Source organism: Propithecus coquereli, unplaced genomic scaffold (genome assembly GCF_000956105.1).
Source record: "Propithecus coquereli isolate 6110/MARCELLA unplaced genomic scaffold, Pcoq_1.0 Scaffold59, whole genome shotgun sequence".
In the NCBI taxonomy this organism is placed as follows: domain Eukaryota; kingdom Metazoa; phylum Chordata; class Mammalia; order Primates; family Indriidae; genus Propithecus; species Propithecus coquereli.
This window is the reverse complement of record NW_012151840.1, coordinates 3,420,794-3,433,291: the sequence shown is the minus strand read 5'-3', so window position 1 is coordinate 3,433,291 and position 12,498 is coordinate 3,420,794. Positions and strand designations below refer to the sequence as shown.

General features: G+C 40.2%; 1 protein-coding gene across 8 annotated transcripts in view; it reads left to right on the top strand.

Moving 5' to 3' along the window:
* The first annotated feature begins 26 nt into the window (after positions 1–26).
* Positions 27–12,498, top strand: part of UBAP2L (ubiquitin associated protein 2-like) — a 44,179-nt gene continuing 31,707 nt past the window's right edge. For 6 of the 8 annotated variants that reach the window (XM_012658573.1, XM_012658570.1, XM_012658572.1 and 3 more), the window contains exons 1-7: positions 27–154; positions 4,205–4,334; positions 5,558–5,635; positions 6,273–6,383; positions 10,937–11,105; positions 11,534–11,629; positions 12,047–12,092. In XM_012658573.1, the coding sequence (XP_012514027.1) occupies positions 4,245–4,334; positions 5,558–5,635; positions 6,273–6,383; positions 10,937–11,105; positions 11,534–11,629; positions 12,047–12,092 (590 nt within the window). In that variant the 5' untranslated portion in view covers positions 27–154; positions 4,205–4,244. Of the gene's footprint in view, positions 220–2,708; positions 2,926–4,204; positions 4,335–5,557; positions 5,636–6,272; positions 6,384–10,936; positions 11,106–11,533; positions 11,630–12,046; positions 12,093–12,498 lie in introns of those variants that run through there. The other 2 variants (XM_012658568.1, XM_012658569.1) reach the window with 2 other exon arrangements.

Below are 12,498 nucleotides of genomic sequence, written 5' to 3'. Positions count from 1 at the left end.
TCACGTACCGGGGGACGCAGGAAGGCAAGTGGGAGGGGGAAGGCGCGAGAGCGAGCGCGAGAGGGAAAAGGAGGGAGGGAGGTGGGGAGGAGGGAATCTTATATCACGTGACAGGGGCGGCGCGGCCCGGGGTGTCAGTGTGGAGGAGACTGAGGTAAAGTTGGGAGCGCAGCGGCGTTGGCGGCGGCGGCGGCGGCAGCGGCAGCGCGGCGGGGCCGGGTATTGTCCGCGGCCCCTTTAAATCCGCGATCCCCCTTTTACCCTCCCTCCTTTCTCCCCTGCCCCCGCCGTATCCCCCTCCCTCGGTAGGCCCCCCCGCACCGTGTGTTCCCCCACTGTACACCCCCCTCCTAGTCATGCGAGTCTTGGCGCCCCCCCCCCTCGAGTCGGCCGCCGGAGGTTTTGTTTATGGTTGGCTTCGCGGCCTAGTGGGCCGCGCCAGAGCCGGGGCCTCGATTTGGGAGCGTGGCCGGGGCGGGGCTTGGGGCAGCCGTGGCGGGGGGGGGGCATGCGGCTAGAGCCTGACGGGGGGAGAGCGAGAAAGAGCGCGAGCGAGCAAGGCCTGGGCTCTGCTTGAGGTAGGGCCCTCTCTCTACCCTGGCCAGTGCTTGTGAAGGAGAAGGCCTCCTCCCTTTCCAACCCCCTGCGGGCCTCCTCTGATCCGAATCCGGCTTGGTTTGGGGGTGGCGGGGGGAGGGAGGGCGATAGGGTGGAGCTGCCCCAAACTCCCCCATGTGGCCCTCAGTTTGGAGTGCGGAGGATTAATTTGTTTCGGGTGGGAGGTAGTGAGGCGATGGGCCCCGTGGGTTCCCGATGTGGCGCCGAGGGGGGGTGAGCCTCCCATCCTCCACGCGTGGGCTTGCGTCCCCTCTCCGTTTCCAGCCTCTTTGTCAGCTCTTCTTATTAGCCTCCCTTTTTTCTCACCAACCCAGCTCTTAAAATATATTTTTGCTACTGTCTTTAGCTTCCTGTTGTTTATACTGTAGTTTTGGGTACCCGAAACAATTATGATGTTATTTGGGAAGCTGGACATGGAGGCCCCCATAGGGTGTATTACGCTTAAGGGACGTCACTAGAGCACTGGGGTATTTGTTCACTCTTCTCACAATGGGACAAGAATTCCAAATTTCTGAAGACCCTTCACCTTGTGGACGCCTGAAATCGCTTTGCAAACTGATGTCACAAACAGGAGACTGCTCCTTTTCCACCATTCTTGAAATGTAGCCACGTCTGGTGTAGGATGTTGTGGAAAGAAAAACACCACAGTAACAGGCGTTTTTGTTGTTATTGTTAACGTTTTTGCCTTAGATTCTCCCTGATTATTAAATGGAGAAATCCTTTTTTTGTCTCCTCTCCCCGTCTACCCTGCCCCCCTCCCCCATATCTTGCTCTGGGGATATCTGATGTGACTTGCTGGGAGATGATGGGGGTCAGTGATAACCAGCATTACTAGAGAATTAAAACATTTTGACTGTATCAGTTGATAAATCTGCTTTGAGATTCTACACCATTGTCCTTAAAGATTAAACTATCCCAGTGATTGTTTCCTTTGTGAATGGGAAGTATTGCTGGCACGTAAACTAGTGATGAAAGGCCTAAAAATGTACTGTTTTGTTTTTGATTTTTAAAGCCTCTCCTTACTAAGTGTGTCCTACCTGGGCAATACTCTTACTAGATTCAAGGTGGTGGGGAAGGGAATGCAAGGGCCATTTCAACAAAAAATCTAGGGAAATTAGTTGCTCTGTTAGAGCTAGCTAATCCTTAGCCAACCCAGTCCAGCTTCAGAGTTTCTGAATTGTTCCTTAAATTAGATTGTAAGCTCCCTGAGGGCAGCAACCAAGTCATATTGCTTTTGTATTTCCTGAAGTACTGGACACATAGTAGATACTCAATAAATACTTGTTATTTATTTTTTTCAGTAAAATTTCTCTGGCTATTTTTTTAAGTAGCTGGTTTTCAAAAAATAGTCAAGGGCACTCCTGTGTTGAAACCTGTATTTACTCCTACACTATTTCCTTGGTCTCCGATATTTCTCACCCCACTTCTCTTAAATATTTTTATTTTCTAAGTAAAAGTAACAAGATTCCCACCTCCACTGTGATAACTCTGGGTATGTGTCTCTGCTACTAAAAGGCTACTAATTCTGTGCCCTCAAGTGATCCATCCCAGATCACTTACTTTTGACCTGTTGCTCAGTGTTATTACAACCTAGATGGTAAAATTTTCATAGTCACACTTTTGAAAGCATTTGTAAAAGGAAAATCTTAATAGCAAGAGCAATCAGGAGGTTTTTTTTTTTTTTTCTTTCCTGGTTAATTATGTGTCTTTCAAGATGATATTTTAATATATTTACATCTGACTGGTATGGGATATGTGGTCACATATAGCTAGTCTTGAGTTTATTTCTGCAATATAACTCATCCTCACAAATTGATATCACATGTGGAGTAGAAAGCAGTCAATATTTGTAAGTTACAGGGGTGGGTTGGAATGACTACATATTAAAAACTTCAGTTTAGAGCCAATTTAAAAACATAATAGTTTTCTTCTTAACTTGCTTTTTTATTCCCTCTTGTTGATTTGGATCCTGGGGTACTTGGTCAAACAACACTTGTTTTTTTGTAAATTAAATGTTGAAACTTGACTATAAAGCCAGCATGGGAAAATGGACTACTGTGTAGCAAATAATCCTGTACTAGCTTGAAATATTTACAGGCCTATATGTGCACATGTGTGTTGGGGGGAAGAGGTAAAGGTTAAAAATTACCTTTGAAGCTGCCTTAAAAAATCTTTCTTGGTGATAGAGAATGTACAACTCTTAATTAATGACCACATCAAAAAACAAAGACCTATGCAACTTACTGACACACTTGGTGAAGAATTTATCCACAGGAAAGTCAGCTTTCTCTGACATCCAAGAAACAGGTGAAATTCACTTCCCTTAATAGTTAATCCTTGCATATTTCTTCAGAAGACTTTCCAGTCTGTCCCTTAAGTCCAGCAATGTCTTCTGTCTAGAACTACCCTGTATGAAGTTTCATTAATGAGAAAAATTAAATACTGAGCAGAAAATACAAACTTTTCCTCTTTGGAAGGGAATAAAACAATAAATGCAAAGTAACCTCTTATTTTGAGCACTCTGTGATATGATGAATGTTTTCTTTGTTTACTAAATACAGCAGCTGAGATTGCATTATTAAAACTAAGTATGAATGAAGACAACTTGAATTCAATAGAATCCTAGCTGCTTAGAGGTCTTATAACAAAAACTATGTTCTGGTTTTGGGTAGGCCCTGTGTGTTCTGTCTCTCTTTAAAAACTCAGCTAAGTCATCTTGCCAGCTTTAATGTCTCAAGTTTAAATGATAAAACTTTATGCTAGATGCTTTTGGTTTGAGACAAATTTGGGATTCCCTGTATATTAAGGTGAGTAGTGGAGGGTAATTGCAATTCTGATTTCTTGAAAATGTGGTCTTAGGAGACCAAGAGAAGCAGTTGTAAATGCATTGTGTTGGAATTACTATCCAGGGAACTGAGATTCTGGACAAAGTCACTGGGGCTAGTACATCCCCTGTTGAAGGCTATGATATTAAATTAAAAAAAAAAAATCCTGTAGCATGTAGAGAGATGAAACTTGAGGGAAAAGAGGCTAGACTTGAATTTGTCCTTTCCCAAGCAATGAAGGTCACATGCAATTTATATAAAACGGTTGTAAGGCAGCTAATGCTGTTTTCTTAGGTAGATTGAATACAATATTTTAAAATATTCCTTTGGTGTATAGACTAATCCCCTTCCTGGAAGACTTTTGCTTCCAGGCTTTGCTGATTATCTTTCCTTCTGTCAAAGATACTTCAGATACTTTCACCTACGTAGACTTTTGATCGTAAACATTGTCTTGCTTACAAACAAGATAGCTAAATGTCCTAAAGCCTGCTTATAGGGGGCTGGTAACCAAACTGTGCTGTAATTTCTTTAAAAAATCCATCACTTTTTTTAGTTTATATTTTTTTTGTTATACAAAAATGGATTAACAGCCATAGTTCCTTAAGGAATTTATCCAAATAATTATGTTGCGCGAACAGGTGAATCTTTTTGGTTTGTTCCTTTGAAGAAGTGAAAGTGGTGGTGAAGGTGCTGATGAAAGAAATGTTAAAAACAGATTTTGCCTACATTTAACACCTAAATTATTTTTTTTAATCTTTCAGTATTCTACCTTGTAAATACTGTTATTTGTATATACTGTAAATGATGACGTCGGTGGGCACTAACCGAGCCCGGGGAAACTGGGAACAACCTCAAAACCAAAACCAGACACAGCACAAGCAGCGGCCACAGGTAAAGAATCCAAGAGATATGGATCCATGGGTAGCATTTCTGGTTGATAATAGTTTTCATTCATTACAGCATCATTCTGTGCTTTGGTTTGTTGAATTAGGTTCTTTATTTCTGTTTTCTAGTCCTTAACTCTTTTTATTTTTTTTACTTAGGGCCCGATGACTGTTCATGACATGCTGTAATGCAAAATACTTACTTTTTTGTTGTTTAATACTGCATTATGAGGCTTAGTGCTTTATTATGGGTCCTGTGCTTTATATTTCTAAGATAGTATTTCCCTTTTTACATCTGGGCTGTTTTATAATACATTTCTTATTTCCTAGACCTTCTACCTTGACATCTCTAGGCAACCTTTGTCTTGTCACTTTTCCCCTTCCAGATTTTATCCTCTGTTCCTCTTTTCCCTGACTTGTGTTTTATCTTCTTCTCTGGTCTCGTTGAGGCCTTAACCTGATTTTTCCTTTCCCATGAGGAGTTGGCATCTTCGTTGTATTCCTTCAAAATTAAATGAGACACCTTAGAGCATTGCTCAGTTTTAAGTTCTAAGGAGTAAATTAACCTCTTGGGTATTAAGTTTGATTTAGATATGATCTGTTTCCCATAACCAGTTTGGTGTTGGTTGGTACCTAATGTGAATGAATTACTAATGTTTGACTATGGCCCGATAAATTAAATATGTAAGAGTAAAACTTTTCCCTTATGCGTTTTTCTTTCACCTCTATTTCCAAGTGAATTTCTAGTAGATTTTTAGTACTTAATTGGGTTAGTAAAATTCCTCCTATCTTATTAACATATACTGGATACTCAGATGTGTTATTTATGGTCAGACCGAACTTTGTGGTATTCTCAGCTCGAGGAATAAGAGAGTGGCATTGGTAATTGCAGAAATAGGGACAGTTTACACGACTTTATGATACATTAATGTGAATTGAGGGACAGATGTTCCATAGATGAAAGTCCTTTAACTATGAACATTGGTAAGAATTCCCTGCATTTTTGGAATTATAGAGTAAAATAATAACAGCCTTACTGTTTTGTCTTTTTTTTTTTTTTTTTTTTTTTAACCAATTTAAACATCTTAAATGGTGCTTTATTGGTCATTTTTGACAAGGAAGAAGAAACCGGGGCACTGGGGAGAGTGGAGATTGACTACCTAGGTCTCTCTTATTTCTCTAAACTGTTGCCTCCTGATTATGCTTTCTCGATCTAATCTCAATGCCTAGGCCACTGCAGAACAAATTCGACTTGCACAGATGATTTCGGACCATAATGATGCTGACTTTGAGGAGAAGGTGAAACAAGTGAGTGTGCCACTAATTTGTTGTAAGCTATGGGTAAAAGAAATCAGGATTAAAGCACAATTGAATAACACAGATGCCCACCAGGATATTTTTTCCTATAGGTATTGAAAGAATTATGACCTGAAATAAAATATGTTAGGCCAATAAATAAATGTTTTCATTATCTGATTTACTGTACCCCTTTGATAGAAAATTTGTTCAAAGAGATTTTATTTCAATTTTAACCTCTTGTTTATTGAATAACTTTGTTGATGCCATTTTATAGCAACTTTGAGCAGTTGTGGATTTAGGAAATATGGAAATTCGTGTTACGCTGAAGCCTGTGTGTATCAGGATTTGATTATCTACTTGATGATTAACTGATTGCTTTGTAAATACTTTTAACCCCATCCCTAAACCACAGGTATTAATATTTTGCTTTTGGAAATAGAATACCAAAATTTTATATAACCTGCTTTTTTGGGAGGGAGAGTTTCCAGCAAAAACCAGAAAACTTGCTAGATAAATTTTACGTATTTTGTTTTTTAAGCCTGGTTCTTTCAAACTCAGCTGGTATCTTCTTACTTCACCTAGTTTCCTTTCATTGGAAGTATGAGCTTAAGCTTATTCTTGATGGTTACTAATTTTTCTCTTTCAGTTGATTGATATTACAGGCAAGAACCAGGATGAATGTGTGATTGCTTTGCATGACTGCAATGGAGATGTCAACAGAGCCATCAACGTTCTGCTGGAAGGAAACCCAGATACGGTAGAGTGCTAATAAAGCGTTCTAGAACATGGGTCCTGGGTTGGGAGGCTAGTAATATTCTAAAAATAGCAAGTGAAATAACTTGCCTTAAAGCAAAGTACCTTATTCTTCAAGTAGCATAGGGAACTTTCTTGGAGACGTTTGCTTTAGCTCGTAAATTCTTAAAATGTATGTGTACTACATCCTCTTCATGGGGAAAATGGTTATAGGTGAAAACAAGTGAAATCAGTCTCTTCTCATTGGCCTGGAATAAATTATTCATTCCAGGCTAGGGCCTGTTTTTAAGGTTTGGATTAGACTGACTTAGCCTTGGTTATTAATCGTGGAAGATTTCTGCTCACCTTTTTTATTGTTGAACAGAGTCACAAACTATACTCAATTGTGAATTCAGGACATTCCCATCAATGTCAGATTCACATTGCACAATACTATTTCATTGCATGAACTTATTTCTGTTGAATAGCAGAGAAACAAGCTTTATAGTCTGTTAATCATCCCCAGAGATGATGGTAGGGGATATCTTGGAGGACCTCTTACCCTGGAATTTTAACAAGTTGCTTTCCCCTTTTCTCCTTCCCACTTAATGAGAATTGTGTTTCTGTGCTTGTCTTTGTACCAAATTGTAATCCTCTTAAGAACAGGGACACTGCCTTATGAACCTTTGGCATATTCTTGCATGCTTACTAGAGAACTTTTTTATTTACTTGATCTTTGGTTGTGATATCAAAATTCATCCTTAGAGATAACAACTTTCTGTTACAGTGTCACTTCAGCTAAATGCTGGAGATTTGTCAGTTTCCTTGAGACAATGGGAAATAATAGTGGAAAACTTTTTTAAATCAGTGAATTTAAATTTGTGGTATTTTTTTCTTCAAAAGTAGTATTTGGTAAAATAAGATACTTATTTCTGTTGAGGTAGCAGAGAGACAAGTTTTATAGGCTATTGACCATCCCTGGAGATGACAGAAGGGATATCTTAGAGGACCTCCTGCCCTGGAATTTAGACAAGTTGTTTGACAAGTTGTAGGTCTGGATTCAATTTTACCTTATTTGACCTCATTTGAAAATTTGCTGCCTTGACAATCAAGATACAGTGCTTTTGATTCATTTTGGGTTTACTCTAGAATAACTGTCTCAAGAAATTTTTTTTTTTTTTTTTTTACCAGTCAAATTTAGCAGTGGGGGGTTGAATACCAACTTTAGTGACACTAATGTTAATAAGTTCTGATAACCCACTAGCATCGGACCAACCTGTCTCAAGAAATTTTAGGGGGGAAGAAGTGGGACTACTTATACTTTTTGTTGTTTTTTTTTTTGAGATGGAGTCTCACTCTGTTGCCTGGACTAGAGTGCTGTGGTGTTAGCCTAGCTCACAGCAACCTTAAACTCCTGGGCTCAAGCAATCCTTCTGCCTCAGCCTCCCGAGTAGCTGGGACTACAGGCATGAGCCACCAACCCCGGCTAATTTTTTCTATATGTTTTTAGTTGTCCAGCTAATTTCTTTCTATTTTTAGTAGAGATGGGGTCTTGCTCTTGCTCAGGCTGGTCTCGAACTCCTGACCTCGAGCGATCCTCCCGCCTCAGCCTCCCAGAGTGCTAGGATTACAGGCGAGGCATGAGCCACTGTGCCTGGCCCTACTTATACTTTTTTTTAAAGTCTGAATGTTTTTTCACACAAGTCACATTTTATCTTACCTTCCAGCGTTTTCTTCTTATTCTCTCTTTTTTTTTTTTTTGGAGATGGAGTCTCTCACTGTTGTCTGGGCATGAGGGCAATGATGTCATCACAGCTCACTGCAACCTCAAACTCCTGAACTCAGGCAATCCTCCTGCCTCAGACTCTCCCGAGTAGCTGGGACTACAGGCATGTGCCTCTACACCTGGCTAATTTTTCTATTTTTTTGTAGAGACAGTGTCTTGCTGTGTTGCTCAGGCTAGTCTTGAACTCCTGACCTCAAGTGATCCTCTCATGGCGGCCTCCCAAAGTGCTAGGATTACAGGCATGAGCCACCATGCTGGGCCCCTTCCAGCATCTTCTGTCTAGTGCTATAAGTCTGACTTTCCACAATATCAACAAGGAAAATAAGCAGGAGAATGTAGGTTTATACTACAAATAAACCAGCCATTAGTGAAACCAGTGGATAGGAAAGTCAGCTGCTGGGATATTGGATGCATTTGGGTGGGGGAGATCATTATCAAAAAACTGAGAGTGCCTTTGGGAAGATCATAGTAATTCTTTTCCATTATAAAACCCATCTGGTGCCAGCATCTGGTACACAGGAGAGGGAGAAAGGTGACAGGTTCTTTAAACTTGCCAGGTTTTTGAGATAAACTAGCATATATTCTAAAAGCTAACTGTTTTGAGACTAGTGTCTAGGATGTTGCTGGTGCAGATTTAGCTTGGGGTTACTGTAATTTAAGAAGTGAAACTAGTGTGAGCATAAAATGACCCACTAACTGTCATGTGGGATAAGCTGGGGTTGGAAAAGTAGGCAACAAGAAAATGCTGAGTCCTAGGTGGATACTTAATCTTTTTTTAAAAAATTACTTTAGTAAACTATTGCAGACTATTTAGAATGTATAGATAGGATTTTATTATTGTTATTTTGAGACAGAGTCTTGTTCTGTTGCCCAGGCTATTGTGCAGCAGTGTCATCATAGCTCTCTGCAGCCTTAAACTCCTGGGCTCAGGTGATCCTCCTGACTCAGCCTCCCGAGTAGCTGGGACTACAGGTGCATGCTACCATGCCCAGCTAATTTTTAAATTTTTTTGTAGAGATGGGACCTCACTCTTACTCGGGCTGCTCCTGAACTGCTGGCCTCAAGCAGTCTTCCTGCTTTGGCCTCCCAAACTCCTGGCCTCAAGCAGTCCTCCTGCCTTGGCCTCCCAGAGTGCTAGGAATACAGGCATGAGCCACCATGCCCAGCTGACTATTATAATTTTAAATTTACTTTTTTTGAACTTAAAACTTTTTATTGTGGTAAAATATAAGATTTACCATTTTAACCATTTTTAAACCATTATAACCAAGTGTATAATTCAGTGGTATTAAATACATTCACAATGAGTGCAACCATCACCACTGTCTATTTCTAGAACTACTTCTTCCATCCCAAACAGGAATTCTGTACCCATTAAACAATAACTCCTCATTCCTCCTTCCCACCAGCTCCTAGTAACCTCTATTTCTATGAATTTGCCTATTTTAAGTAACTCATGTAAGTGGAATCATCCAGTATTTTTTGTTTGACATATTTCACTTAGCATAATATTTTCAATTCATCCGTATTATAGCATGGGTCAAAATTTCATCCCTTTTTAATGCTGAATAATATTCCATTGTATGTATGTACCACCTTTTCTTTATACATTCATCCATCGAAGACACTTGGAATTATCTGGAAGTAACTTGTAGACATCATAATACTTTGTACTCTAAATTTTTCGCCATACTTTGTTTAAAGGAGAACACTCTCTTATATGATTATAATACTGTTATAAATCCTGAGAAAATTAATGATTTTATATTTTCTAATACCCAGTCTGTATTCTTGAAAGTGATTAGATGTTAGACAGCTGTTACTGAGCATCAGGGCCCTGGTTGTTTGAGTTACATGGTATGACAGTAAAGATCCGATAGTCTTTCTTGATGTTTGTCCTAGAACTTTTTGTTTGTATAGATTTTTTGCAAAAATATGTATAAACTAAGGTATGCATGCTTTTAAAACTTTAAATTTGTAAAGCTCATATTCCTGAGGAGTGCTTTGCAAGGGTATTCAGCTTATTTTCCTTACCACAAATTTCTCTCTTGCAATTTGGAATGTGTCATAGATATTTTCTGCTTTGGGGGAAGTTGGTTTTATTGTATTGGTTTAGGAAGTATAGGGAGAACACAGCAGGTAAAACCTGGATGGAAGGCTTCTTATAATCAGTATGACTCAGGGCCAGGGCTGTGACTGCCGTTTGGTCTTCTTTTAAGTGAAATTGCTGTGTGTGTGTGTGTGTGTGTGTGTGTGTGTGTGTGTGTGTGTGGGCAGGTAGGTTGGTTTAGTTGTTTTTCTCCTCAGTTTATGGGTTCCTGGGCTGAATGCTGTTTATTCATTTTGAATTCATAGGTAACTTTCAGAAATTTTTTCTTCTTTGGTTTATTTGATATGAATAAGACTATGAAAAGTTAAGGGTTATTGAATCCAAAGGGAATTAGTTTTTTCAGCCCAAGAAACAACACTTGAAAGATATGGAACAATAACTAGCTCCTTTGATTAATATATGGAGTGACTGAACTGGATGGAGATCTTTGTGATCCTCTTTGGAATTGATCCCTACAATCCATTATCCATAAGTACCTCCCCTACAAAAAGGACTTTACTTTTGGCAGTGATAGGTATAAAATTTGTTTTGAGGTTTAGTCTGTATACTCTAAACAAATAAGTAAACTAGACATGGATGCTGAGGAGAGAATGACTAAATCAGCTATTTGTCCCAGCTTTCATCTTTGGTGTACTGATAGCATTCCATATTGATTAGGCATAAATGCTGTACTCTCTTTTAGCATTCCTGGGAGATGGTCGGGAAGAAGAAGGGAGTCTCAGGACAGAAGGATGGTGGCCAGACGGAATCCAATGAGGAAGGCAAAGAAAATCGAGACCGGGACAGAGACTATAGTCGGCGACGTGGTGGGCCACCAAGACGGGGGAGAGGTGCCAGCCGTGGACGAGAGTGTATGCATGGGGCTTTATCAAAACCAGCTGTGGGTCAGTAATGTCTAGACTCCAGGGATGTGTCAGGGCCCTGCTAGGCAGGACCCAGGAACCATTATATCACCCTTCTGCTTTTCTTACCATCGTGTGTTCTGAGATGTTGGCATCTCTTTTCTGTAGCCTTTTCTAACAGTAGCCACCAGTCCGGCTTAAAATTACCTTGTAGTTGTTTGTAAAGTTATTTGATTTACAACTCACTGTTATGGCTCAACGCCATTCCCTGAGTAACCTTCATGTCCTGTCCTTCCAGCTCATTTTCTCTTCTTTGTCTTTTGTATACCCAACACCACATTACATACCGTTTATTTATATATTTGTATATACCCTATTGACCCTGCTTGGGCCATCTGTGTTTTTTTTTTTAATTTTAATTTTTATTTTTATTTCAGTTCGGGGTCAGGAAAATGGATTGGATGGCACCAAGAGTGGAGGGCCTTCTGGAAGAGGCACAGAAAGGGGCAGAAGGGGCCGTGGCCGAGGCAGAGGTGATCAATTTGTCGGGGATGGATACTGAGAGCACGTTACTCTTTAGTTCATTAGAGGTCTTTATTTAAAAACAAATTAACATGAACTCTATTTACCTTCTTTGTTGAGGTATTGTGTATATACTAGAGATTGCTGAAGTGGAGAGTGGGAAGGAAGGTATATGTCATTTCCTCTAGTCTTTATTGCTGGTGTTACTGTATTTGCAAATGAGGACCTAGCAGTTTGAGCAGCAAGAGAACGATCTGTCAACAGTAATGATTGTCTTACTCTATTAACTGATGTGCCACAAGGGACTGAGAGGAAAAAAAATATGATAATATCAACCACTTACTATTTGAGAGCTGCCTCTGCTGGCCAGGTGGTTTTATATCAGCTTCTAAAATACTTCTCTCTTTCTCCCTTTTTCTTTTCTTTAGGTGGCTCTGGTAGGCGGGGAGGAAGGTTTTCTGCTCAAGGAATGGGGTAAGTTTCATTGATCTAGTGTCTTGATTTTTTTTCCCTGAAGAATCATGACAGTCAGCCTTAACCAAAATGTGATCGGAATGATTTCTAGAGTATTAATCCGAAAGATGTGTGCATACTTACCTGGCAGGGGAGATACCATGATTATGAAGGTGGTTTTCCCAGGGCAAGGGCTATTCATTCCACTCTGGATGTGCTGACTCCCCAAATGTGGGGAACTGAACTGCATAATTTGTGGGAGTAGGAGTGAGAGACTGTGATTGTGCTTTCCTCCGGTGTTTTTCTTTTTTTGAGACAGAGTCTCACTCTGTTGCCTGGGCTAGAGTGCCGTGGCGTCAGCCTAGCTCACAGCAATCTCAAACTCCTGGGCTCAAGCGATCCTCCTGCCTCAGCCTCCCGAGTAGCT